This window comes from Hermetia illucens, chromosome 4, assembly GCF_905115235.1.
Source record: "Hermetia illucens chromosome 4, iHerIll2.2.curated.20191125, whole genome shotgun sequence".
Taxonomy (NCBI): domain Eukaryota; kingdom Metazoa; phylum Arthropoda; class Insecta; order Diptera; family Stratiomyidae; genus Hermetia; species Hermetia illucens.
Window position 1 is genome coordinate 51,131,268 of NC_051852.1, and position 27,875 is coordinate 51,159,142.

The window sequence follows — 27,875 nt, forward strand, 5'->3', positions numbered from 1 at the left end:
GAAAGACTTGTAACGTGCCTACTGATGACTATCTCATCATTGCAACCGACTTTAATGGTCATGTTGGTGAAAAGGCAGACGGCAAAAGGTGCCACGCGGAAAATTAGTTCGGAGCGCGGAATGAGGGTGGCGTGCGTACAGTCGTATTTTAGACACCAAGGTCATTATGAATACATGGTACATCAAACGATTGTCTCATCTTCTTACATAAAACACACCGACATTTTACTACCATCACTGCCTGCAAAGCTGTTCCTTATGCGACCATTGCACCTCAACATCGGTCGTTGATTGCCGTCTTCCGAATCAAGCCAGCAAAAAAGAGCATGAGGGACGCACTGGCCTGTCGCCCATTAGAGAAGAAAAAATAAATAATCTCACACGATTACCAACCATTACGAATGTAGAAGAATCGTGGAACCAATTTAATGAGATGATTTGCAAAGCGGCCCATGCGACCCTCGTAGCGTGTGTCTCGTCCACTCTGTGGCGTAACACGCTATGATCACATCGCGATCGATATGGGGTTGCACCGGTAGGTAAAAATATGTGAAAGCCGTCTGCGATGGTGTGATCATATAATTCACACTAAAGAGGATTCAATTACCAAGGTTGGTCTGATCATGGAAGTCGATGGTAAGCGACCAAAAGGCCAACTAAAACAATAGTGGCTTGATACACTGGATGGGGATTTGAACCGATCACAACTAGCGGAGCCCGCTTGTGAACCGGACAATAGCTAAAGAAAAAGACCGTACTTCTCGATCCGACCGGTCCGACCACAAAATTATCAGAGCGCACCTTGCCATTAAAGTCATCCATCACGACCATCGTATCATCATAAGAAAGCCCCTCCTGTTGCTCGAAGTGAGGCTCTTCTTCTTTGTAACGAAAATTGCCATTTGTGGATAGGACTGTGTTATTGATATGTTCCTCATTCTGAACCGAAATCTCACTGCCAATATTCTGTGTAATACTGGTTCTCAGAACATCAGGGAGCACTTTTTGTGGATGCACTAAGTAATAACCCGACACCGAATTTACACTTACTTCCCGCAGGTGTGCACGGAATTAACTTATGTTAAGCGCTTCTGCAGGTCCTGTTCACTAACAATAACTGCCGCAGCTAATACAAACGATAAACTATATACTCTTACAGATTAGTCTGGTAATCTATTACTGTGATTAATAAGACCCTGGTCCTTCCATCAGAATGAGTCCGTAGGATAATACATCCTACCTATAATAGAGCTTATTTTGGTATATACAGACATGGTTTATTTGCGAAAATGGAGATTCCAGTACAAGTTCAAAGGATATGTTGCAGAGAAAGGAGAACCATATCGCATTTGACACTTGAAACTATCCCCCCCCGCCCATTTTTTACTGGCAACAAATAATGTCTTCGCAAAATTTCAACGTATCAGCGCTATCAGTCCGATTCGGAACTGCAGCCAGTTATCGCTTGAAGGTAATCGACTAAACGGATCGTTCCACAAGGGTAGAATCACTGCCTGCTTTTGGCGTTAAGGCATCTTTTGCCAAGACTGCTCTGAAGGGAGAAATCACAAAGGTTTATGAAGCAACAAAAAGTGAGCAAATGAAGAAATTTTACCTCAGGTTTATAAAAGAACCTGAGATTGCCAAAGCAGCATTTTCACGGTCCGTTAAGAAGGAGAATATGAAATACTTAGTAGAGGTTTTAACGGAACAAGTACTACTTAGAAAACATTGGAGTGGTAGTATTGCAGCCAATATATTTATGAGGTGGGAATACCATTTACTTTATGGGCAGTCGCTCTACTTCCTAAAATTTAAAACAGAATTTCATTGCAAAGGTCCTCTTCAATGAAGAAGGTACTCGCTTTTTGCCTTTGGGAGAGGAACTTCGATCGCAAATGCCTGTGCATGTTGGGAAAACCGCTTGAATAGATGTTTCAAAGGATAATACAACGGGATTAATATAAGAATATACGGGATTAATATTAATATAATGGAGGGAGATATCGTAGAATAAAAGTGGGGACCATAAAATCTACGTGTAATTGAATCGTTACGTCTTACTAAACGTTGATACCGACCAGGGTCTCAACAGAGCCTACCTTGTTTTACATGATTATGTCAGTTCAAAAAAGTTACTGTACTTTGTACCACTTTTGGTGAGGCCAGCTTTTTTGTATATTTCTTTAGAAAAACTAAAGTCCGGATATTAGAAAAAAGTTATGGAAATGATAGATACACGTTGTCTTTTATAATAAACCAAATAACATTGTAACAATCAAATGATTTATGGTTGTCAAGTTTAAACCTTACGGTATAGATTTGGATTTGCTGGAACTTCTTATTATGAAAGATGCATTCAGGCTAAGATAATGATAAGTGAATTTAAGAAGTAACCTAGAAGTAATACTCACCTAAAATTACTAATCCATTACCCAGAAGTCCTGCTAATCCAATTAGACCGAAAAATACTGGCACTACCATGGAAACAATCCGTTCCAATGGCCATATTTCATCGGCGTAATCTAGTGTTGAGTTGAAACACGGATACGAATCGTTGCAATGCGGGTCCATTGTCAAATATCACACATTGAGTTTTCTTGCCGCTAACTAAATTGTAATTTTCGGATTAAGAAAGCTAACAACTTTCTCTAAGTTCACTTTATTCTTTCACTGCAGTGGTACGGCTCATTTCAGTCAAGACCGCCTGTAATAGAAGAAAAGAAAAAGATATTTAAGTTTTGGTATGAAAACTTTAAACTATTATATAAACTATCTTTATAGCAAACATGCATGCGTATGTATATACATAGTATGAGGTACTCGTAACCTTTTTCATATCGTTATAGTAACATATCTGTAATAACGGGTTGTATTTTATTATACATCCGTATCTAACAAGAACTATCATTTTGAGTGATTTTCAAACTAAGATACAACTGACTCATATACTGGGTTCCGGTAAATGCTGAAGAGTTAGCATTTCTTTTTTCTAGGTCAGGGTAATTGCGACAACACGAGAGTAAAATGAACCCCCTCCTGAGGATATAACGTTGTTAAAATGAAAGTTCTTTTCAATGGAGCCTTTTAGATTTCATGCAAAGAAATATCAAAGATAGCACAGAGAGTTGCAGGGTCTTATCTAATAAAGTCACTTTACTCTGCTCCGTACGTTGGAATTCTTGCAATGCTTTGGCCATTTTGGAGTTGAACAAAAAGAGTTTAGTTCTTATCTAGGCTTACGTTATGATCTACATAAAGGGGGTGCCAAATGTATCTAGAACTACGTAATTAAAATGACAACCGTCACCAATGGGACTCACAAGTGCAACAAATTGCAAACTTTCGCAGGTAAACATGGACCCACCCTCGAAAAGTAAACCAGAATTGAAAACAAATTGATGTTTACTAACAAAACGTAATGAACTATTCTTTTCCATGAAATAACAGGTGTCTAGTCCATAATTAATTCGAATTGACTCCCCCCAGCTTTTTCTACGAATAAATGAGAAACTCCTTCCCGTCCAGTTGCCTGACCTCTGATGGGTTTGCTTGTAGGCTTATAACTTTTGTTCGACTACGGACAGGAGTAATTCAAACAGCCACTATCCATTAGCGTTTGAAAGGACGTTTCATATGGGGTTATGTGGAAATTGCGTGCTAACTAATAGGAGCCATGAGATAACGTATCGAATACAATCCATTCATGCATGTTTCGTGGGTGTAACTAAATATATAGTATACCATATATTTTAGATCGCAACCGACCCTTACTGGAGGTTACATCATTTTCGACGCGTCGTTGTGACCACATTTAGTTATTTAATAGACGATAATTCGTTGGTATTGGGAGTCTTAGATGAGCAACGGTAGCGATGTAACTAACAACGTGTCTTTTCTGGGTTTGTTAGCTGGGTTTTATGGTGGAAATAAAATCGGGATCCCTTAACTTGACATTGTTTTCGTGTTTTCGAGGCGGAATAAATCAGAAGAATCTCTGAGATTAGTAAGCTATCCTAGTTAGGCTCTTTCAAGAAGTCCGTATCGTAGGGAAGTCACTCATCCTTTATTACATCTCCATCGCAATCCGCAACTCCAAAAAATCCAAGCTAATGAATCGCATTGTATATTCCGAACCAACAGGGAATATGTTATCAGGATAGAAGAATCTCAGACGATAAATAATCGAAATAAAGATTGTGTACTCGGAACCTTAAACGTTTTCTCTTGCAAAAAAGAAGAAGATCATCACTAACGTTCAAACGCCGAAGGCCAGTTACATCGTATTCCAAGTAGCAGATTTCATTAACGAGTGTGTTGCCGGGGATGAGAAAATTGATATTCTTTCTAGGCGGTATCCTAAATTACTAATACCAAGGGATGACATGACAACAAGGTTTCACTTCGATAAGAAGTTTGAAACGCGTTGGAGTAACAAAGCAAATTGGTAGAGCGTGGCTGCGACATACGGCTTAAACCAGCAACTGATTACTTGGTACACTGACGACAGCAGAGGGAACGAGTGCCGGTATAATTAGTCCAAGGAAAATGTACTTCGAGCCAATGGGCAGGTACACCAGCATATTCCAGGCGGAAATATACACCATAGAAAAATGTGGGCAGAACATAGCTATTCTCACCGATAGCCAAGTAGCGATCAAGGCACTTAGGTCCAACTGGGTGATCTCTAAACTGTTATGGGAATGTCTTGAGAGACTGAAGACACTCTCGACACTCAGGCTCGTCCAAAAAGGTCTGGATACTTTGGGTTTCAGGCCATACTGGGTTGGAAGGAAACGAGGCAGCGGACGAACTAGCCAAGAAGGGAGCAGGGACGCCTTTACACGGGAAACGGTTTCATGGCTATGCATCTAAGAAATGAAGAGGAACGGTTGAGGGAGCTATATTGGGCGGACCTACCAGGGAGGGAGCAGTCCAGGGTGCTTATTGGGGGATACGAACCTATACGCACAAAGGATTGTTTAAACCTCACCAAAAAGAACCTCCGAATCATAGTTGGAATTCTCACTAATCATTTTCGGCTGAACTATCACCTAGGGAAGCTAGAGATATTTGCGGATACTGCCTGCAGGTTTTGTGAGGAAGATGATGAAACCTCTATACACGTCCTGGGACAGTGTCCGGCACCTGTGCAAAATAGGTCGAGGCATCTGGGAGACCACTTAATACCAGATGCAAAGCTGAAAGATCTGGCAGTACTAAAGTTGCTAACAGTTAGAGGCCTGCTTGAGATACTATGATCAATAGGTGCACGATAATCAGTGAAAGGGGCACAATAGTTCTTCAACGACGCGATACGATCTTCCCTTTACAGAATAATAATAGGTGTTGCCCAAGCTTCACCAAGTATTGAATTCCTCGCGAGAAACAAAAACCTAGGAAACGTCAACCAGAGAACATTTTGATTAATAAAAGTCAAACGATCAAAAAAGATTAGATGAGCGTGGGAGTGGCGACCGGTGAAGAGGGCTAATCTATCTTCCCTGTTCAAAAGACGGTTATCACTTTTATGAGACAGGAAGCTAAGCAAGTTTTCCTTGCTGATCTGAATCCCCAGATACTCAGCACCTAGAGGGTTAGCATGTGACTGCTACCATCCCAGCAAATTCAAGGCGTATTAAGCCATAATGGCAATGGGTATGGTGTATGGAGTTTTCGTAGTGGAGGTAAAGGGAGGTGTAGGTCCAGAAGAAGGAGAAACTATTAGCGGTTGAATAAGTGGGTATAGCAGAAAACCGGATTTTTTCGAAAGGCACTATTGGCACCGTTTAAAGTCTTATTAATGTAAGAGATGTTGAATAGGTATGACTTTATAGTGACGTCAAGGTAGATAACGTGGCGGAGATGGAAGATTTATAAATTCTTAAGAATATATTTCTGGTGCAGAAATCTGCGGCCTTCTTGTTTCATGTCAACAAAGGTTCGGCGGACAGTTCTACAGAAATACCTTGGGTTTGTGCAAAGTAAGAGTGGTTCAGACCACGATTAATGAATGATGTAATTTTCTTCGGAAGAAAAGTACACTTGAAAGCATCGCTTTGTTTTCCATGAGAAGGGTCTCCGTTGCGATGTAATACTCTTTAGATTTAGCAAGTCTTTGGTCATTGGAGATGCGGACCTTGAAAAAAGTTTTCATCCTCTACTTGCAGGTGTTGCAACCTGGATGCGCAGATGTTCATGTTCCGATATTTGCGGCGCATTTCACGTCAACAAATGCAATTGTTTGCGCAGATGGCCAGAAACAGAGAAGGGAATCTTCAAAAGATACTGGTACATATTTATCAGCGTATGGAATATTTACTAAAACACACTAAAACAATTTAGCTCCTGTCTTCTTTGCGCTGCAAACCATACGTCCCGAGGTAACGTAGGTCTGACTATCTGACCCTTCGGTTACATTGGCAACCACGCATTTCTCCTCGGTTCCACCTCTCTCAACCTAGACTGAATCCCACCTCCTCAATTGTGGATAACTACATTAAAGTTCTCCTAGCACGTAAGCATTTCCCTAGTGAACTTTCCGGTGGCACTGGCGTTTTCCTAATGTCTTCTGCACTATTGTTCTCCTCTTTGAATCAAGGACAATGGAACAAGATATGCCTTGACTGCTTGGGAATACCATAATAATTGTGTAACAGTTAAGTGAGCTGTCCACTTTAAGCCAATGCAGATATTTTCACCTATACCCCGCAAGAAGCTGCATTTGTTTATGGTATATCTCTCTGCTCCTTATATCTAGACCTTAATGCTGAGTTTCGATCTTTACGTCCGACGACTTTTTTTCGTCCATTCACATTGTTGCTGCTACATAATCAACGTTTTTCTTGACTCATAATAGATACGCGTCAGTTCATGGGCCAAAGTGTTGATCATTCCGGGTACCATGTAAGGCACCACAACATAAGATCTTAATCTTAAGATGGTCATTCTACAAACCACACTGATCTGTTAGGCATTCTGTGTACCTTGCAGTGTAGTTCACCAAACTGCTGCCGCGTGGTGTTGTATCGAGTTCATCACTCTTGCTATAAATAGCCTACCGGTCATTGTTGGTCTGCAACATTTGGTATCACCCTTGCCAGACCAAGTTGATATCAGACGCCTTAATTGCAGCCATTTCAAGTCCAGTCTAGCAGCTTCCATCACTGCCAGCTATACGATCGCAGATTTTACAGCGATGGTGTGGTTCCCATTCCGATGTGAACGTACGCTCTTTTATGATGCCTCATGACAGGCACTACTTTTCCTTTGACCTCCACGAGGGCAAGAGATGTGTTTTTGATTTTAGCAACAACAACAATCATCGTTGTGGGATCATTATAATCCACTATAGGAAATAGTCCGTTTGATAGGTTTCGAAGACTCTCTGCAATGCGTACCAATCTGTTATGGATTATTTGCTCCAACATTTTCCCCATTGTGTCTAATAGGGATATAGGTTGATACATAGATGGTTCGCGAACCATGCACCAACTCTCGCCGTTGGCATTTTTATACTTCGGGAATCATACTTCAAGCCACAATAATAATTACATTCCCGACTTTACAGTCAGCTTAGGGGTTTCTCATGGTATATCGTCAAGGACAGGGCTTTGTTGTTGCTGCAAATCTTCACTGCTTCTTTCGTCGTTACTGCAGAAGATTTTCACTGCGTCTGCCATCCTGAGGAACTAAACTTTGAATGGTTTTCAGAAAAAGTTCGGAGGCGCACCTTACCTGCGAATCCTTAACAAAACCTCAATAAGTGCTTCAATTGCTTTCGCAATCAAACGTGCTCCTCAATATTGGATGCGCAGGTCCCCAACAAATTTGCTAGATCTTCAGGTTGAAATGATTCCCTGGTGATCGCTGGTCCGGCACAGTTTAATTGCGAGATTGCCTCTAAAAGGTAGCAACTATTCGTTAGTAAATTTCCGCATTCTATGTGTATTAAAATCACCACAGTAACTATTGGCCTCTGTCTTTTTGCCTTCGGGACCAATTTTCCCAACACGTACTCGAACTGTAAGGCTCGTAGCAACCTGATAACTATAAACATATGTATATTGCATCTATTTTTGCTCATAAGAAGCCAGCTCCAGGCTCTTATACATTTCTATATGGCTTGGCTACCGCATGCTCACAAATACGCTCCAAATCTTAGATCCACCATCCATGCATTACTCCCAACTTTCTACATCTCCGGTTCTTAAGTAGACTGTGAGCGCAGGTCTTGAGTAACCCTACAGTGCTTGAAGTTGATTTGAATAACGCTCATTTTTCAATCGCAGTTCACGCCTTTCTGAACTCAAAATACTTGCTATTTCATGCTGTGTACCTCATAGCCAAGTCCTCCTTTCTATCAGCCTCAGCGTCGATCGGACCGCACTCGGCAGATATTCTTGCACGAGGCAGTTGAAGCATCTCTTCAAAGAGATCTTTAAGATGATTAGAACTGATCAATTTCCATTCCCCTCACTCCCCGTCTTTCCAGCGAATACCAAAACTAAGACCGGCTTCAGAAAGTACTAATCGAGACCTTTCATTTGGTATGCCACATGACTATATTTGGTGAGAAAATAATTTACACCCCCCTTTTGCATGTACAGCGACCTCCCCCTTAAATTCGACGTAGAATGATGTCACGCACTGTATGCATGAGCGTTCACAGTTCCCACTTTTCTACCAAATTTGGTGTCAATCGCTATAACTGTTTCAAAGAAAAATGCGTGTGACAAACAGACAGGCGGACAGACAGACAGACAGACAGTAAACCAATTTTAATAAGGTTTTGTTTTACATAAAACCTTAAAAATGACTTTTCTAGGTTCAATAACCCTTCTTTGCGGCAGGGAGGCCTCTATTCCTGCTTCCCTATATTTCAGGGTGTTTAGAGAGCTTATGCCTTTTTCCGCCCTACATATTGCAGAGAGTGTCTTAATTATTGAGGTTCTCATGAATGGATACATTCCCCTGCGATTTTATTATGGGTGTTAGAAGGAACAATACACTAGATGTTCGCTCCCAAAAGCCGTCGGAGGTGGGGTCCCTAATACCAATATTCTCAAAATCTGAAATCCATCCATCACTGATGTGGAAATCAAGTCATGAAACGATGGTCTTTCCGGATGCACAACAGCTCCAACAAGTGGCATACGGAGAAAAGCTAAGTATATCGGGCTTTGAATTGGGAGCAGGGCATTGTTCCAACCTCTCCCAGTTCTAGACCCACTCTTTTAAAAAATGGAAGTAACTTTTAGACCTACTCCTTGTAAAAAACGGAAATGTCCCTTTGTTTGAGAAACCGGGTCGAGCTCAATAATTGATTTAATATTTGTGTGTACAGGATATTGATGTGCGAGTAGAATGGCCTGGTTTGTTAGCAATGAATTTTGCGAGAGATCCAAGGTGAACCATAACGAAAAGTGTGTTCTCGTGGATGGGGAGCTGGGAACCGGGACTAGTCAACAGCAGCCTTTGAGGGGATGTTTTGGATTCTACTGAGAGCAGCACATATTCCTTCCATGGTTGTCTTTCCCATTCCTTTTCTTCCTCTTCCGGAATCTTCCAGTGTGCTATACTATGCCCCTACTATTCAATTTTTGATTAATGGCCTTCCTTTTTTTCTCACCTAGTCGGTGTATCCTGCACTCCTTCTTCAAAATTACGTCAGCCCAACCTTCCTTAGCCCAGAACATCATTGGCCCATACCAAAGAGGCTTCACTCCAGGCAAATCAGCAACAGATCAGATTTTCTCTCTGCGGCAAGCGATGGAAAAACTGTTGGAATATGGACAACAGTTGCACCATCTGTTCATCGACTTTAAAGCCGCCTATGATAGCATAGCCAGGGTAAAACTGTACACGGCCATGAGAAAATTCGGTATCCCGACGAAATTAATAAGACTGACTAGGCTGACTCTGACCAATGTGCGAGGCCAGATAAAAGCAGCTGGATCACTCTCAAGACCACTCGACATCAACAACGGTCTACTGCGCTATCATGCGTCCTCTTTAACCTGGCCCTCGAGAAAGTGATCCGTGATGCTGAGGTAAATGCAAGAGGTACGATCCTCTTCAAGTCCACCCAACTACTGGCCTATGCTGACGATATCGACATCATGGGAAGAACGACCCGAGATGTACAAACTGCCTTCATTCAGATCGAGCAGGAGGCGCGAGATCTTGGGCTGCACATCAATGAAGGCAAGACAAAGTATATGGTGGCAACGTCAGCGCCGAAAACCAACCAACCAACAAAATTAAATCGCACTGGTCAAACGGGAAGAATAAAGATAGGAGACTACAACTTTGAGACCGTTGATAATTTCTCCTATCTAGGGTCGAAAACCACAACCGATAACAGCTACGATGATGAAATCGGCGCACGGTTGTTGTCAGCCAACAGAGCCTATTTCAGCTTACAAAAACTGCTCCGCTCGAAACGTCTCACCATAGGGTCAAAGCTCTTACTGTGCAAGACTATGATCTTGCCAGTCCTTATGTATTCCTCGGAAGCTTGAGTTCTTAGCAAGAAAAATTGCGAACTCTTGGCCGCGTTCGAGAGAAGAATTCTCCGAAGAATTTTTGACCCCCTACATGAGGATGGACGATTCCGTAGCCTACACAATGACGAAATCTATCAGCGATACTGTGACCATCCGGTTGTGGATAAAATCCGGCTCAATAGGTTACGGTGGGCTGGTCACTTAATCCGTATGGATGAGGATGATCCCACCTGGAAAGTCTATAAGGGCAATATCTATGGTAGAAAAAGAAGACGAGGCAGACCCTGCCTAAGATGGAGCGATGGCGTAGGTCAGGACGCCAGACAGCTTTTAGGAATATCGAATTGGTGGACCTCGGCGCAAAACCGGGATGTCTGGAGTTCCTTATTAAGGCAGACCTAGACCGGATACCGGTTGTTGCGCCGTTGATGATAAACCTTCCTTAGCACTCTCCTTTGTTTGAAATGTACTTGAACATTAGTCTGTAATTTGTTTTCCCTGCCGACACTGTGAATGATTTGCTCTTAAATCTGTACCACGCGGTCCTTGATTCTTAAAAAGAACTTTCCCCGTGTTGACTACTCTTCCCAGATTCGCATTCTCAATCTCCCTCAATCCCAACAACAACGACGAATCTTCTTTGATATGTGTTTTAAAATTCTGTTGTCCGATGAGTACCTCTGCTTCCTCGGATATTATCTTTGACAGCGCGGACCACATTTTCCCTTCGCTTCGCGAAGCTTTCCAGCTACATTCATTCAACGATCTCGAAATTATGCCGCTTCTACAATGCGCTGCAGCTGGGTTCCTTTGTATTGCGTAGATTAAGAAACTTACTTGCTTCTTTCCGTGAGGGTAATAATATATGTAATTATAACTTTTTGTGTATCGTTCCTTAGTTAAATAAATAAATAGATGAGTATATGTATATGACCACCTGCTACAGTAGGGTTTATTATCTGAGGTTTCTGTGGCAGCTACAAACACTGAAGTGTTAAGTTTGCAGGTAAAAAGTGATGCGCGAACACCATGAAGTTCTTATAACCAGCCTGCTCATCAATGTATGCAGCCAAACAGGGCCATTTGGGGGCCCGTTGGCAAGCGGAGGTGTTTGTTTAGAAGTCTGAGGTACTTAGAGATTCTCATCTCACATGTAGAGGAACATGGAAAGCAGTACTTCAAAGAGAGAGAGAGAGAATCAATGTCCTCAGAACTAAGTCGAAGATACATTTTACCAACGAACAGCTCTCTTCCATTAGGAGACCTCCTCAGATCAGCAAAGATCTGGGAGGGGCAAGCAGGAAGCTGCCTGAGTTGATGAACCAGAGAATAGTGCAGTAAGCGAAATACACCCTAAGCGTTTGGAACACAACATGGGACGGTTAAAAGGATATCCGCATTTTTCTCCAAAACATTTAAAAACTCAGCAACTCTGAAATTCTGACGTTTCATAGGTATTAAAAAAGGACGTAAATTTTTGACTCAGGGACACTGAAACGGGATGGTTTTGCACTTCGTAACTAGAAGCAGTATAATGAAATCACCCATATCCTCCTTAGTTTTGGTTCTGGTGGATTATTTATGTTTTTGCATGCTGTATCTCGTTTCCATTTTTCACAAACAACATTTCCTTGCTCTTTCAGAATAAATACGTATTTAACTAAAATCAACGTCACCTACACAAAAAATACACTTTTTGAGTGGATTCGTTTCAGCTCTGTAACATGCATCAAAATTTTCGCCGAAAAACTACAAAAGCTAACCTTCTCACACTTGACATCATAGAGTCAGCTTTCCGAGCCTGCACCCTTCAACAATTTCTGCTGAAATTTTCCTTCACTTATACAAGCGAAGCAATGCTTGCTTTTCTTTCCTTACTGGGAATTTTTACATGAAAAGCTTCATCAACGTCATCGGGCCCATTTTTCATGTTGCCAAATGGATAAGGAGAACCACCTGGCGCAACTAGAGGAATTACATTGCAATCTATTCCTCCGCCAGCTTTGATGCCCTTATCGCCTGAATGCAGAGCATTTAATTAAGGCACTAAAAACAGTCCATTGTGTTCGGCACGAGCGTGAAAAGTACGCTTCACATAAACGGACCTCTTCCTACAAACGGATTCCAGTCGCACAGGGATCCGCTCGTCGTCTCAAATATAAAGCAAACAGATGGAATTCCGAAAGAATTTTCATTGGTTCCCATTTTCCTATGAATTTCAATCACAATGATTGCGTTTTTCGAGGATTCCAAGGCATTTTCATGCTAATTTTGCGAACAATGTAGAGGCGGCGACTAGAATGACTAAAAGGGAGAGGGGAATATGAAAGTGGGCTAAGCTGTCGACGAGTCCATGCCGACATCCTGCTGTGGTGGACTGAAACCAATGCTGAAATTGAATGTCTGACGATGATGACACCGACAGGGATACAATATTGAAACCCAAGAACGACAATACTATCAAAGCGAACTGTTATCTTAAAAATGGGCTCCTTGAATTGCCTAACCAGTCACAAGCTGTCGTCTAATAAAAAAGAAGGTGAATCACTAAATTCTCAGTAGCAGTTTGAGGCCAACACCGCTTACCCAAATGGGGATGCTTAAGCGGGAAAGGCTTCAGCAGGCAAACTTTTTTCTTAAATGAAATGAAAACTATGTGCCATCAAATTACAATAGGAATGAGATCCAAGTTCCTTTCATTGTGTCACAGCTGAACTTTCCCTTGAGGAAGTGTGCAAGGCCGTGTATTCGACCTCCTTAGCTTATCCCCGATTGCCAGTGAGAACCAACAAAAGCCCACGAACGTTTTGCTCGAACGGTGATGATGATAACCTCTAAGCGTAGGATAAGAGCGGATCAAGCAGTTTAAGGCTTAGCATTGGAGCTGAGATCTATACGTAACTTATAGCTCCTGGTGGACTGCTCACTTACGACGCGAAGGAAGGGGATGATATGGCTTCGTTTGGATAAATTGGATTTCGACTTCTGAAATGTCTGACATCTGTTTGTAATATGGAGATTTCTGGTTATTCTGGTTCCGATAGGAGAATATTTCGATACACATATTCGACTTGAGAGGACTCTTGATAAAAATCGCATTGGTTGACTGTTGGGGGAGGAATGGGGAGCACCTGTTGAATGGAATATGTCTGCAAGGAATATGTATCCGATACTATTGTAGGGATTTTAGAGAATGTACTGAAGTATTCTCCAGGAAGCATTCTTTAGTAATATGGTCTTAGCTTTTCCGGGAATAGGGGGGCGAATATATCGCTCGGCTGCAGTTAGTGAGTGTAGACAGAATTTCAGTGTAGGACGATTGAAACTCGGGATTGGCTTAGGCTTCTAACATAGCATATTTGAATATATTATGTATCATAGCAGACAAAGAAAATGTTTCTTGTTAGGAGGTACTACAATGTGATTAGTGTTGCAAGGAGACATGGAATCATCGTTCTCGTAATATTACAAATATAAGTAGAAAAACAAGACACGTTCGGGTTACAAATGACTTTAACATGGACACCCGCCCATATCTTTTCCCTATATCTGTATTCGGCCGTAGCGCAAGGCAATTACCGTTTTGTAATGTAATTACAAGCCTATGAGTACCTGCTGACAAGTTTCGATCCTTGACCATCGTCGTGACGTGGTTTGTCTAGATGGCTATTCAATAGAGGATTCTACACATTCGGTGATGTTTACATACTTGTTGCAGAATGTAGTAGATATTTGATGGGTACCATAATATTACATGCAAATAGATTTTCCTATACAAACTAGAAATTACAGAACACATTCTTTTCTATTGATTTATGCTGATTTAACGCTGTTTATAAGTAAGGAATATGTGTTGCTTTTGTGTTACTATGTCACTATACTGCATGGTCTATGCCTGTGTTCTTTCCACAGGGTATACTATGCCTTTTTAAGGTTCTGTTTGTAAACCAAAACCTTATTAAAATCGGTTCAATGTCTGTCTGTCTGTCTTTTTTTTTAAGGAGGTGCAAATCTTCAAAAGACTCTGGCCTGGGCACGCCAGAGTGTGGGATTTTTACCCACTAAAACCTTGACTCCCCCCCCCTACCAAGTGGAACCACCTTTAGGTATTACATCACGGGGCGGAGTTAGCTTACTTTAGCTAAATCCCCTTCCGTCTTCCTGCGGGGTTCGTAACCGCGCCTTCCTCACTTCTTCTGCTTTTCACAGTTTCTCCTGGATTACTGCGATCATGGAATTAATCGCATCCCAGTCTTCCTGGCAAGCTGCACGGATTACGTCCGCTTCCAAACAGAGCTCCTTGAAACATTCCCTCTTACTCTGCTGGATGGCGAGCTTGTGGTTCTTGTGGGCTCCCCTATAGGCATGTTCCTTTTGCCCTTGATCGATTCTACCTATTGCCATCTGAGCCGTTCGTCTGGCACTGTGGCAAATCGATCGAAGACTGGCAAGTTCACTATTCCACCAATAATTGGATCTGGAGATGCTTTGTGTAACATGGAGAGCTCTATCCGTGGAGGTGCTTGCTTTGCTAGGCAGGTCTAGCCACACTTCCATGAATGTTTGCTCATCCATCGCTTTTGCAAACCATCCTGGTGTTCTTTTGGATTTCGTCTTCCGGATTGCGCGTCTCTTGCCTTGTGGCTCAGTCCTTATTTCAAAGGTAATCGCCTGGTGGTCGCTGTACGTGAAGTCCTCGCTAACTTGCCAGGACATACCACGTGCCAGCGCAGGGCTGACAAAAGTCAGATCTACAATTGAACCAGTTCTCCCTTTCCGATAAGTGTTTACATCGCCTTCGTTGGCCAGAACTACATCTAACTGGGCAAATGTTTCTAATAACCACCGCCCCTTTGCGTTAGTCTCTTTGCTGCCCCACTCGATAGCCCACGCATTAAAGTCACCGGCTATCACTTTGGACCTCGTCCCCTTGCGTCGTGAACAAGATCATCTAACAGTTCTTCAAACTCAGGAAGTGTGAGGCTCGGTAGAGCGTAGCAGCTATATACCGCTTATTTTTATTTATTTGGTGAGAAGGTGGGACCTGTGGACCCCCAGACATGCAGTGAGTGATATCCTCGTACGTTGAGATTTAAGGGGGGGGGGGGGTCCCCATTCATGTAAAAAAGGGGTGTAAAATTTTTTTTCACCAAATATAGTCATATGGGGTATCAAATGAAAGGTCTCAATTAGTGCTTTTCAAAGCCGGTCTTAGTTTTGAGATTTGTTGAAAAAGGTGGGGAGTGGGAGGGGTGCAAATTGATGATTTATTTAACGGACCCATTCTCAAAAACTGTCCGGATAGCTGAGTGGTTAGAGCACAAGGCTGTCGTGCGGAAGGTCGCGGTTCAAATCTCACTGGCGACCGTGGAATTTGTATCGTGATTTGAAGTCGGATACCAGTCGACTCAGCTGTGAATGAGGACCTGAGTCAAATCAGGCTAATAATCTCGGGCGAGCGCAATGCTGACCACATTGCCTCCTACAGTATACTGTAGTGTACCGTTACGGTCTTAAATGAAGTGCTCTAACACACTTCAAGGCCTAGATCCAATATGGATTGTTGCGCTAACGATTATTATTATTATATATTCTCAAAAACTACCCAACCGAAAAATCTGAAAAAAATCATGAGGCTGCCTCTATACGGTGCCCAGGGCTCAAAATACTCTCCATATCGATAGCTATTCAAATTAAGTTAATAATAGTATATTATCATATTTTTTGGGAAAATTGAGTAAAACCCCCCTTAAGTTTATCTCAGAGTAATATGAAGCATATTATCTCCAAGTTTGATCAAATTCATACTATTAGTAACAAAGTTACAGTAGCTCAAAGTTGCTTTTACCGTGTAAATTTACACCCCGAAGTACTAATTCTGACATGCTAAATGCATATACATAACGGGCTACGTGCAAATGGAATAGTTCTACACTCAAATATACTTACAGAAGAAGCAAACAAAACCCTTCATACCTGAAGTGCCCAGCTTCCGGTTTCCCGACTTGTTTAAAGTTCCGTGTAAACACAAAACCTTATTAAAATCGGTTTACTGTCTGTCTGTCCGTCACATGCATTTTTCTCGGAGACGGTTGTAGCGATTTGCACAAAAGAAGAAGAAATAGAAAGGTGGGAACAGTGAACGCTCACGCATATAGTGGGTTACATCCTTTTACGTCGAATTTAAGGGGGGATCCTCAAACATGCAAAAGGGGGGTGCAAATTTTTTTTTCATCAAATATAGTCATGTCGGGTATCAAATTAAAGGCCTCGGTGAGTACTTTACGAAGTTTTGACATTTGTTGAAAAGGTGGGGAGTGCGGGGGTTGAAAGTGATCATTGCTTTAACGAACCCATTTTCAGAAACTACTCAACCGATAAATCTGAAAAAATCAGCGGCTGCCACTATATGGTACCTAGGCTCAGAAATACCCTACATACCGATACCTGTTCAAATAAAGTTAATAATAGTACATTACTATAATTTTTAGTAATTGGCTTCAAAACCCCCCTTAAGTTCACCTTATATAATAATCGTTAGCGCAACAATCCACGTTGGATCAGGGCCTTGAAGTGTGTTAGAGCACTTCATTCAAGACCGTAACGGTACACTAGGAGGCAATGTGGTCAGCATTGCGCTCGTTCACCTTAGGATTAGCAAATTTTGGTAATGTAGGCTACAGCATAGAGCATGATCCTACCAAATTTGGGGAAAATCGCACTATTACTAACAAAGTTATACTAGGTCAAAACTGCCGCTCCTCTGCAAATTCAAGACTATGAATGTCAATATCACTTGAAAGTGGACATTTCAACATAATGTATGCATATTTTACGTGCTACATGCTAATGGGGCAAATGTACACTCAAATCTCTATATAAAAGAAATACACAAAACCTTTCATACCTGAAGCGTCTAGCTTTCGGTTTCTCGACTTGTTTCTTACGTAGATAGTGCTCCTCTGGACATTGGGGACTAGATCATCAAAAGTGTCTCTATCTTTTTCGCGAATGAACTTGTCAGTCACGTCCCAAAAGTCGTTACAAGACCTGATTGACTAGGTAAATATTGCGGCCAAGGTACTTAGAGTAATCATCGAACTCCTCCTATTTCCATTAAAGAACAGCAGATTGATAGTGCAAGGCAACATAAATATTGAGGTACAATTTTTTCTGCCGATGACGGCACCGAACTTGATGCGATTCGACGCAGTAACATCTAGAAATGCATTTAGCAATGTTGTCCCTACACTGGGAATAGAATGTGTTTAGTGAAAGCCACTTTTAACCAAAAGCTCGAAACTATCGTAAACCCGGCTCTGCATAGTGTCAACGCCGCATGCTATCTTAAAATAATATCAAAAGGAGAACTTCGTCTGGCTGCGAGTTAGATACGCGGGGACGCGTTTTTTCAGCCATGCAGTTCTTGCACAATCCACTGCATTCTGCAAGAATTGTAGAATGAAAGCTTCTCGGAAAGTCGTGGAAAGTGCTGCTACACATTATCAAAAATCGTAAATGTAAATGCGGTGGACGTACTGCACTCATTCCCAGCATAAGGTAGCTCGCGGTAGAAATATCAGCTTTCTTTAATGTGTAATCTACACATTGCCACTTCCGCCTTCTGATCAACTCGTCCACCCGAAACTGGTCCGTTCGCGAAACAAGTTCTTTGCTCGAAATAGTATCAACCCCGATGACGCGCTACAGACAAATGTTCCCGAAAGTTTGAACCTTTAAGGTAACAGATGGGTCACCTTTCACATGTTACTCCCATATAGCAACACAGAAAGAACATTAACACAGAACAGCCTCAACTTGATTTTGGGCTTTACACAACTCTCCAGAGTTTAGACAGGACAGCGAAGGCAGATTTAGCACAATTAATGAATTTGGCGATATCCTTATTATTAAAATCGGTTCACAGTCTGTTTGTCTGTCTGTCGGTCACATGCACTTTTCTGAGAGTCGGTTATATCTACTGAAAAGAAATTTGGTGCGACGATGGAAACTGTTGCTCAACAATCAAGACAAATGCTGCCACCACCGAGCATAAAAGAAACAGTCCGTGCAATTCATTGGTTTGAAAACCATAAGTCACCAGAAGCCGATAGAATTACAGTCGAATTGGTTAAATATGGAGGCGTGGTTCATCAACTTATGCTCAAAGTATGGGACAGCGAATCAATGCCTGACGACTGACAACGAGGCATTATCTGTCTCATACATAAAAAGGGAGATAACACACAGTCCAGGAATTATAGAGGCATCACGTTGCTGAGTACCATCTGTAAGATATTCTCCACAATCTTGTTAGGCTGGATAGCCCCATACGCCCAGAACATCACTAGACCATACCAAAAAAGCTTCACTCCAGGCAAATCAACAACAGATCACATTTTCTCTCTGCGACAAGCGATGGAAAGTTGTTGGAATATGGACATCAGTTGCACCATCTTTTTATCGACTTCAAGGCCGTCTATGACAGCATAGCCAGGGTAAAACTGTACACGGCCATGAGAGAATTCGGTATCCTGACGAAATTGATAAGACTGACTAGGCTGACCGTGACCAATGTGCGAGACCAGATAAAAACAGCAGGATCACTCTCAAGACCATTCGACATCAACAACGGTCTACGACAAAGGGATGTCCTATCATGCGTCCTCTTCAACCTGGCCCTCGAGAAAGTGATTCGCGATGCCGATATAAATGCGAGAGGCACCATCCTCTTCAAGTCCACCCAACTACTGGCCTACGGTGACAATATCGGCATCATGGGACGAACAACCCGAAATGTACAGTCTACCTTCATCCAGATCTAGCAGGCGGCGTGAGATCTTGGGCTGCATATTAATGAAGGCAAGACGAAATACATGGTGACAATTTCAGCGTCAAAACCAAAAGAATGAACAACATCGAATCGAGTAAGTAAGAAAAATTGCGAACTCTTGGCCACGTTGGAGAGAAGAATCCTCCGAAGATTTTTTGACCCCCTACATGAGGATGGACGATTCCGTAGCCTACATAACGACGAAATCTATGAGCGATACCATGACCGTCCAGTTGTGAATAAAATCCGGTTGAATAGGTTACGATAGGCGGGTCACTTAATCTGTATGGACAAGGATGATCCAGCCCGGAAAGTCTATAAGATCAATTTCTATAGTAGAAAAAAAAAGACGAGGCAGACCCTGCCTAAGATGGAGCGATGGCGCAGGTCAGGACGCCAGAAAGCTTTCAGGGATATCGAATTGGTGAACCTCGGCGCAAAACTGGGCTATCTGGAGTTCCTTATCTCTGCCTGCCTTAGCCTAGACTGGATACCGGTTGTTGCGCCGTTCATGATGATGAACTACTGGCCTATGCTGACGACATCGACATCATGGGAAGAACGATCCGAGATTTGCAAATTGCCTTCATCCAGATCGAGCGAGCGGTGCGAGATCTCAGGCTACACATCAATGAAGGTAGGACAAAGTATATGGTGGCAAAGTCAGCACCAAAAACCAACCAACCAACAACATCAAACCGCATGCTCATTGATATTTTCAGACGGGTTTCGCATAAGTGGCCGATGTTAAACTTGGAACACCGTATCTCTCTAATCTTGCGAGAAGTGGCGGTGGTATGACGCGTATTTAGAAAACAAATAATAATTGTACTGCCGGTAACAAAGTGGTCAATCCGATTGCTTGGACGGTGTCAGTCAGTTGAAACCCAACTGACTTTATGCCAAGCTCTGCGCTCAAACAGTGTGCCATCAATGACGAGGCAATGGAAGTTGCAGAAATCCACAAACCCCCCACCATTATCGTTATAATCGCCAAAACCGTGCTTCGCCATCATATGTCCGAGTAAGGTGTTATCAGAGCCAACCTTGGCATTCAGATCACCCATGGCGGTCACAACGTCATCTTTAGAGCAGCCTTCTCGACTTACATATATTTGATTTCTCTGCTCCTCAACCTAAACCAGAATATTGCAGTCCCGTCAGAAACCACCTACAAGGTCAAGTGAACGCAAGTAATAGTTCGACATTCAATTGGAACAGCTACTAACTGACTTTTCAGAGCACAAAAGCACATTACCGCAAGAAAGAGTCTCACAACCTTACTTCGCTTAGGTCAAGAATGTCCAGCTATTATCGCTGGAATTCCCACTCGAGTTGGAGAAGGCGGGCAGTCTGGAGACCCTCCATACCGTCATTGAGAAAAGTGGGCGCACCCCGGAACTAGTTTCTATCAGAGGCGTTGTTGCTGCGTCGATACCATTAAAATTCCACAATTCTCAGGCTGCTAGCCCACAAATTTTAATGCCTTTTACCAGAAGCAGTGAAGACTTTGATTGTATTCTTGAACACAAACTTACCATAATAATAAAAATAAAAGCGTATCGGTGAGGAGGGTTGTCTAATTTATTAATGAGCACTCACAGCAATCCTCAGAAAGCAGATCGAAAATAGGCTATGGCACGTTTCTGCTCAAAAGGAAAGAGAGGGCTAGGCTATGAAAGATGGATTCATGGAGCTACTGGGACGCCACGATCTCAAAATGTATTGAATGAACCGGCGATTTGTCAAAGAATCAGCGATAACGAAGCCCCTGTTCTAAATTTCACTAGAGTTCCGGCCCGACAGGTTTGTTAACGTATTTGAGGAATACAAAAATGATTTTTTTTCCATGAATGAAGAAGCCAGAGGCTAGTTTTGATTCCGAAGTCAAGTAAACAATCGAAACTGACCGATCTGCCTTAACGAAACTGCAAAGAAGGTGATAGGATAATTTATCGTAGAGATTATTTGTCGGGTCGAAAATTTGGTTTTCGCCAAACCCCTTTTACGATCTACGCCATAGGGAATACAGAATACCGAAGAGTGGTGAGACAAGGATCACTAAAATGCTGGCAACTACCGTGGAATTATTGGCGAAATACCGCTGAAGTGATACACTGATTTCCCAACGGAGGAGGGGATTCAACAACCGGAACGGCAAAAATTAACTACCACCTAATACAAATTCTTGATAGTGCATGATGGCTTCTAGAAGTATCTGTACCAATTTAAGTTGGAAGTGCACTGATTCCTATTGCTAACGGATCACCTTATCAAGTTCAGGATGGAACAAAAGGCTATTGCCTAATTGGAGGAAAAACAATACAGTGAAATGCCCGATTTTGAAAGAACGTTGAAGTTGCATGACCAAAATGACCATCTGGATGAGCTATAGTCAATCACTAGGGCAAAGTTATTTCAAAAACCCAAGAGATGGCAAACGTTGACAAATCAACTCAAGCAGCACCTAAGCGTAGCTTCACTGAAGTGTTCCGTCGGCACGCACTTGGACAAGCTAACAGACAGAAATTTCTTCAAAAAGAGCTCGTTTAAAAAAAAAAACACATTTTCTTCAGGTAGTTTTGCCTTACAGTGTCGGCGATTTGTTTAAAAGCACAACTTTCAGCACAGTAGCTTTTGCTGCAAAAGCAATAGTTTATTATGATCCTACAACAATGTGGATGTAAAAACACTGAGAATGGTTTTAGTAGGTATCACCCCCACTAAACTGCAACCTGCCACGGAAACCTCTTTCTAAGGCTCCCAACTCTACCCGCTGATAAGTGCCTAACACTTAATGTTTCTAACGGTCTACCTATACACAGGATCTAATATACTTTCGTTGATAGAAGGAATTCTGTGAAAAACGTCATTTTGAGAAAAACACCTTTGAAAAATACCCTTTCGCATATGAAGCCATTCATTGGTCTTAATTACAAACAAAATATCGTTACAACAAATACAAATGCACTCATATAAGGTATTGATGCCATATGTTTAAAATACACTTCACAGAGCATTGCAAAGTTTCGTGAGGATATAAAGCGAGTACCTCCTGGGCGGTGCACTCTGTGCTTGTACCCGCTAACCGCTCGGGTCTATGCCCTTACAATCTAAAGGACTGTGGCGCGGCAGGATCCGCAGCATTCGAAATTTATTTCGAATGTCGCGGATGCGGACGGGTAGATGGCGCGGAACTCCACTCACTTTAGAACTCGCTTAGAACTCGCCGAGGGAGTGGAGAATTAGCGGTGAGAAAATGCCGTTGGTTGGGACAGTAAGGGCCGCATGGAAATAAGCCGGTCAGCTGTCTCCAACCGTGGTATAGAACGCATCGGGCCTGTCTATCAGGACGGATATAGCGTTGTTATTGTGTCGTGCCACATCAAGTTGCGTATCATAATCCGGAGAAACGGCACCTCGCAAAATACAGCAAATTGGTGACCCCGAGAACGCGCAGCAAAGCGCCGCCGCCACAACCATCGCCACTGCAGCAGCCGCTAACACCAGCGCCGCCGCAGTAATAAGGCGCCGCCGCCGTAGTCGCCGCCACAACCATCGCCACCTCAGCAGCCGCCAACACCAGAAGCCGCCGCTACAGCCCCAACGCCATCACCGCATTCCCGCACGTCAACAATTGCAGCACTTTTGTGAATTAGTGAAATTCATTACTTTTAGTATTGTTTGCAACTTTTATTGTAAGGACCATTTGCAACGTCCAAAACAAGGAAAAGTGCCTAGGATGCTGAGTTTGTTGAATTATATTATATATTATATATTATATATTATATATATATTATATATATATTATATATTATATATATATTATATATATATTAAGTTTTTTTCATATTATATTCAATTTAAAATCAATTAAAACAATAATCGCTGCAAGAGACGGCGTCAAGGTGTTATCTCATCGTGGGTTCTCCATTTTCTCGGCAAGTATTTATTTTCGGTCTGCGCTAGCGAGCGTCCGCTTCGGTCGTGTTATCCACTTTGTTCGTGCGTTCATTCGTGCGGCCTGCCGTGTCGGAGTAAATTCGCCGCATTGAAAACTCTTCCTTTTTTGTTACTCGAGATGTCGTTGGACAGTAAAGACGCGGCAGGCCCATCAGACCCGCAAGTGACCGCCCTCGCCGTACGCGTTCCTCCGTTTTGGCGGCGGAACCCGGAACTGTGGTTCGTGCATTTGGAAGCACAGTTCCAAATGTCCGGCATCACATCGGACGCGACCCGCTTCAACTACGCGGTGGTCGGCCTGGACGAAGAATCTATTCTTCTGGTGTCCGACGTAGTGAAGTCGGCATCATACACGCAGCTCAAGAGTGAGTTGATCAGGCGCCTGTCGGCAAGCGAGTCGGCAAAATTAGACCACTTGCTGGCGGGTTTAACATTGGGTGATCGAACTCCCAGCCAATTGCTTCGCGAAATGAGGCAATTGGGTGGGAGCAAGATTGGCGATGACCTGATCAAGTCGCTCTGGCTGCGACGGCTCCCGGAGGGCATCCAGGCGATCCTAGCTGGCGTCTTCGGTTCCTTGGAGGAACTGGCAGCGACGGCCGACCAGGTGCAGGAGGTGTACGTTCGCCCAACCATAGCGGCGGTTCAACCACCGTCGGATGAGGTTGGCGACTTAAGGCGCGAGATAGCCGCCTTAACAGCCAGCGTGGCCGAGATGCGGGCGACGTTGGACGCTCAGCGTTCGAGTGCCAGATCGCGAGCTCGCTCACGGTCTGCCACACGAAAAGGGCGTTCGGGTAGCAGGTCGTCAAGACAGCCTTCGGACAAAGGTATTTGCGGGTACCATCTGAGATTCGGAGATAAAGCGGCAAGATGTACGCTACCTTGTAAATTCGCGCCTACCGCAAAAAACTAGGTCCGCGGGGGGTCTTGGCGACGGCCACCCAGAGCGCAGCGCCACGTCGCCTAACTATTTTCGACCCCCTCAGCAGGCGTAACTACCTCGTCGACACGGGTGCGGAGGTTTCGGGTCTTCCCGTACCTCGGCATCATCGACTATATCCACAGCCCCTCAAACTGGCGGCAGCAAATTCCTCCCGCATCAACACATACGGGTACAGGCAAGTGGACGTGAGTCTTAGCTTGCGTAGGACGTTTTCGTGGCGTTTCATCCTAGCGGATGTCAGCTTCCCCATATTAGGCGCAGACTTCTTGTGTCACTATGGATTGCTGGTCGACTTGCAAAATAAGTCCCTTATAGACCCCACAACCAACCTGAATTCGTCGGGCCAAATGGTATCTCACGCTGACAATAACCTTTCCGTTCTTTTGGAAGACATCACCGACTCTCGTGTTCGGACACTCCTCCAAAAGTTCAGCCAGATTACTACCGAGTGTAGTCTCTCGAAACCAGTGAAGCACAATGTGCAGCACCACATTAATACTACTGGTTCCCCGATTTTCTCGAAAGTGCGTCCTCTACCACCCCAGAAACTGGCTATTGCGCGGAAAGAATTTGAACAACTTGTTCAACAGGGTATCTGCAGGCCCTCAAACAGCTGTTGGTCTTCCCCATTACATATGGTCCCTAAGCCAAATGGCGAATGGCGCCCCTGTGGGGATTACAGAAGGCTAAACGCACAGATTGTTCCTGACCGATGTCCGATTCCACTCATCCACCACTTTGCGCATCTCTTCGCGAATTGCCGCATCTTTTCGACCTTGCACTTAGCCAGCAAAGGACCACGAATTTCGCTTGAAATTTCTGTAGCGCATTCTGGGATGGTTAAGCTAACGATCAATAGAATAACAAAAATCGGCTCTGAAAACCTCCTAATGTAGTTTGCCCCGTAAAGGGTAATATCGCTTTACGATCACCTAACATCACCGCTTGGCCTAATATTTCAACATTATACCATATTACCTAACATCACCGTAGTGACAAAGTGCGCTCTCATTTGCAAATATATTTTGGCTTTGAACCAGCTTTGGACTGGCTTTGAGGTGACTTTGGATTAGCTTTGGTCTGGTTGTGGGCTAGAAAATGATTTCGGCTGCATGTGAATATGAAGATGCAGATTCTTGGTTTGATGTCATTAGTTCGTAATGCTACCGTTTGGTGATGAATGTCGGCTGCTGATTGATGTGTGTATCGCATTCATCCGATTGCCGAATGCCGATGTAAAATATCGGTTACGAATCTTCTCCCGTCTGGCTTTGGTGTGAAATGATAACTTCGACTTTGCACGTGAAAAAAAAACTTTTAATTATGCCAAAAAAGATAAAAATGAAGTAATGTTGACTCGCAAAAATCTCGAGTGCCTGCTCTTTGTGAAAATATTGTACTATCTAATATCTCATATGTGAACTTTCTTTTTTTTTGCTTCTGTTGAATGAAAAGTTCACCTATTCTTCATTGATACCTATGATATTTGGCGCTACCATACACAGATACCGTACATGCAAGGAAAGGTCCATATCGTACCATTTTAGAGTATGGCATCACTTTTCAAGGACACTATAGACATGGAGAGTTTAGATACACAAACTTTACAATGAGATAAGAGGTGCTCAGTATTATTATCAACCGCACTACTTATGCTTCGAAAGACAAAAAGAAATTTTGCAGTTAGCTGCCTTACTCCACCATGCAGAACTTAGTTTTAGTTTCGTTCCCGCACGCTCCTTGCATCTTTTGATGTGCTCTGTTCTGGCCTTTTCTGCTGCCTCTTGAAAGTGATTGCGTCGAAAAGAACAACTGTCATTCTTGAAGCCCGCAACGGTCATCTTGTGGAAGGAGCGAACTTGTCAACTTGTTTACCTGCATTCACATAAATGTGTTCTAGGATAGAACCATTTTGTTTGACAAATAATTCCCATTGACGAAGTGGTTCCCTTTTCCTAATGATGTCCTGTTCAAAAAAGACAGGCAGCTGAATTCCAACCCCTCGAAGAGTAGAATAGCATAATCAAAATTCCCTCACCATCTCCCAAGCGAGATGCTTCCAGATATAATAGTTTAGCTACCCAAACACCTGGACTACAGACGCCCCTTGGGTATCTTCATTACGAGAGTCTCTAGAACTTAATCAAATGAAAATATCTGGACTAAGCTCCGTATTAAATGTAGTCACTTGAAAAACAAAATCAGAAGTAGCTTCATTTCAACATTTTATAACCTATTAAAGGTGAATTCTTACTTCATTCAGGACTTAATATGCATTAAACATTGGAGCGTATCTCCCCATGCAACTAAATATATTCTATAAAATCCTTTTCCAGATAATACTTCGACTTTCATAGGGGTAAATAGTGGAAAATAATATCCCTATTTACCGTTTCCAATATGGACCCTTGTGAAATAAGAAATGTATTCAATTCATACAATCACTAGCTAGAAATAATCCTTACATTTGCATGCCCACATGGAACGCTATATCGAACGTAAACTACCTTGGGAACAGACATTCAAGGAAGGGCTACTTAAGCAGGATAATAGACACTCGGTTCTAGGAAAGTGTTCATCACGGAAAATCCCAGCTTTAGAAAAATAAACTACGAGCAGAATCCTTACCTTCGTCCTGGTCTGCAGCCATTCAGGAATTATTTTCTGTAACGAAGCAGCGAGAACTGAATCTCTACTTAGGACCATTGTTCATAAATACGAATATAACTTTTACTACGACTTCATCCCACGTATTCCTTGGAGCTGGACGTTGGGTCTGCCCGTCGTAGAAAATACATAAAACTTCCCCCAAGCTCCAGGCCTAATTGCATGACGTGCTTGAAAACGCGTCCGTTATGCAACAAAAGTGCTCTCGCCGGAATGGAATGAATTTCAATTGACAGTAATTCAGGCGGAGCATTACGTAATGGGAGTATATAAACATCATTATTGGGAGATAGCACAAAATTAAATGGCAGCCGATGAATTAAGTTAAGCCCGCGGATGATGTAAAATGAATGATATTTTGATTTGGATTTTAACGACCTTGTTACAGGCTTGCCCGGGGAAATTAATTTGAATTTTTCTCTTACAGCAACGACAGTTTCGGATGACATTTATAGATAAAACGAGCCCTAACATTTCGCAAGGGAGTGGTAGGTCCTTTTGTGAACTGAAGGACCTTTATTAAATGTCAAGCAAATTTTCTGTTTTCTGAGGGGCCTTTTCATTCAAGCGCGTATTGAAAAGCAATTTAAGCAGAGTAGAAACACCAGGAAAACACCCACTATTTCTGCGTTTATCGTTGACTGGAATAGATTTTGACGAAAGGACCACTAATTGTAGAGGGTAACATAAAACCTTTTTCGTCTATTTGACCACATCTTGATTGTGAAGATATTGTTTTTCAAATCGGAAATCAATGTTAAAGATCAAACGAAAAAAAACAATAAAAAAATAACTGAAATAACACGGGGTAGAGCTGAGAAAAAGCAAGGTTATTTAAACCTTCCCTTCTTTCTCCCTTGAAAACGCTTTCTGGGAAAACTGCCTTCCTAGAATTTATCAAAGTTCAGAGCGGAATTCGCAATTATGTTCAATACCTTCCTTTGAACATTTCAAAGAA

The 27,875-nt window shown here is 42.7% G+C and overlaps 1 protein-coding gene across 3 annotated transcripts in view; it reads right to left on the minus strand.

Annotated features, from left to right (window-relative positions):
- LOC119653576 (allatostatin-A receptor) overlaps nt 1–27,875 on the minus strand; it is a 779,896-nt gene that overhangs the window by 200,399 nt on the left and 551,622 nt on the right. For all 3 annotated transcript variants that reach the window (XM_038058319.1, XM_038058317.1, XM_038058318.1), the window contains one exon: nt 2,415–2,707. In XM_038058319.1, coding sequence (XP_037914247.1) covers nt 2,415–2,574 — 160 coding nt within the window. In that variant the 5' untranslated portion in view covers nt 2,575–2,707. The remainder of the gene's footprint in view (nt 1–2,414; nt 2,708–27,875) is intronic.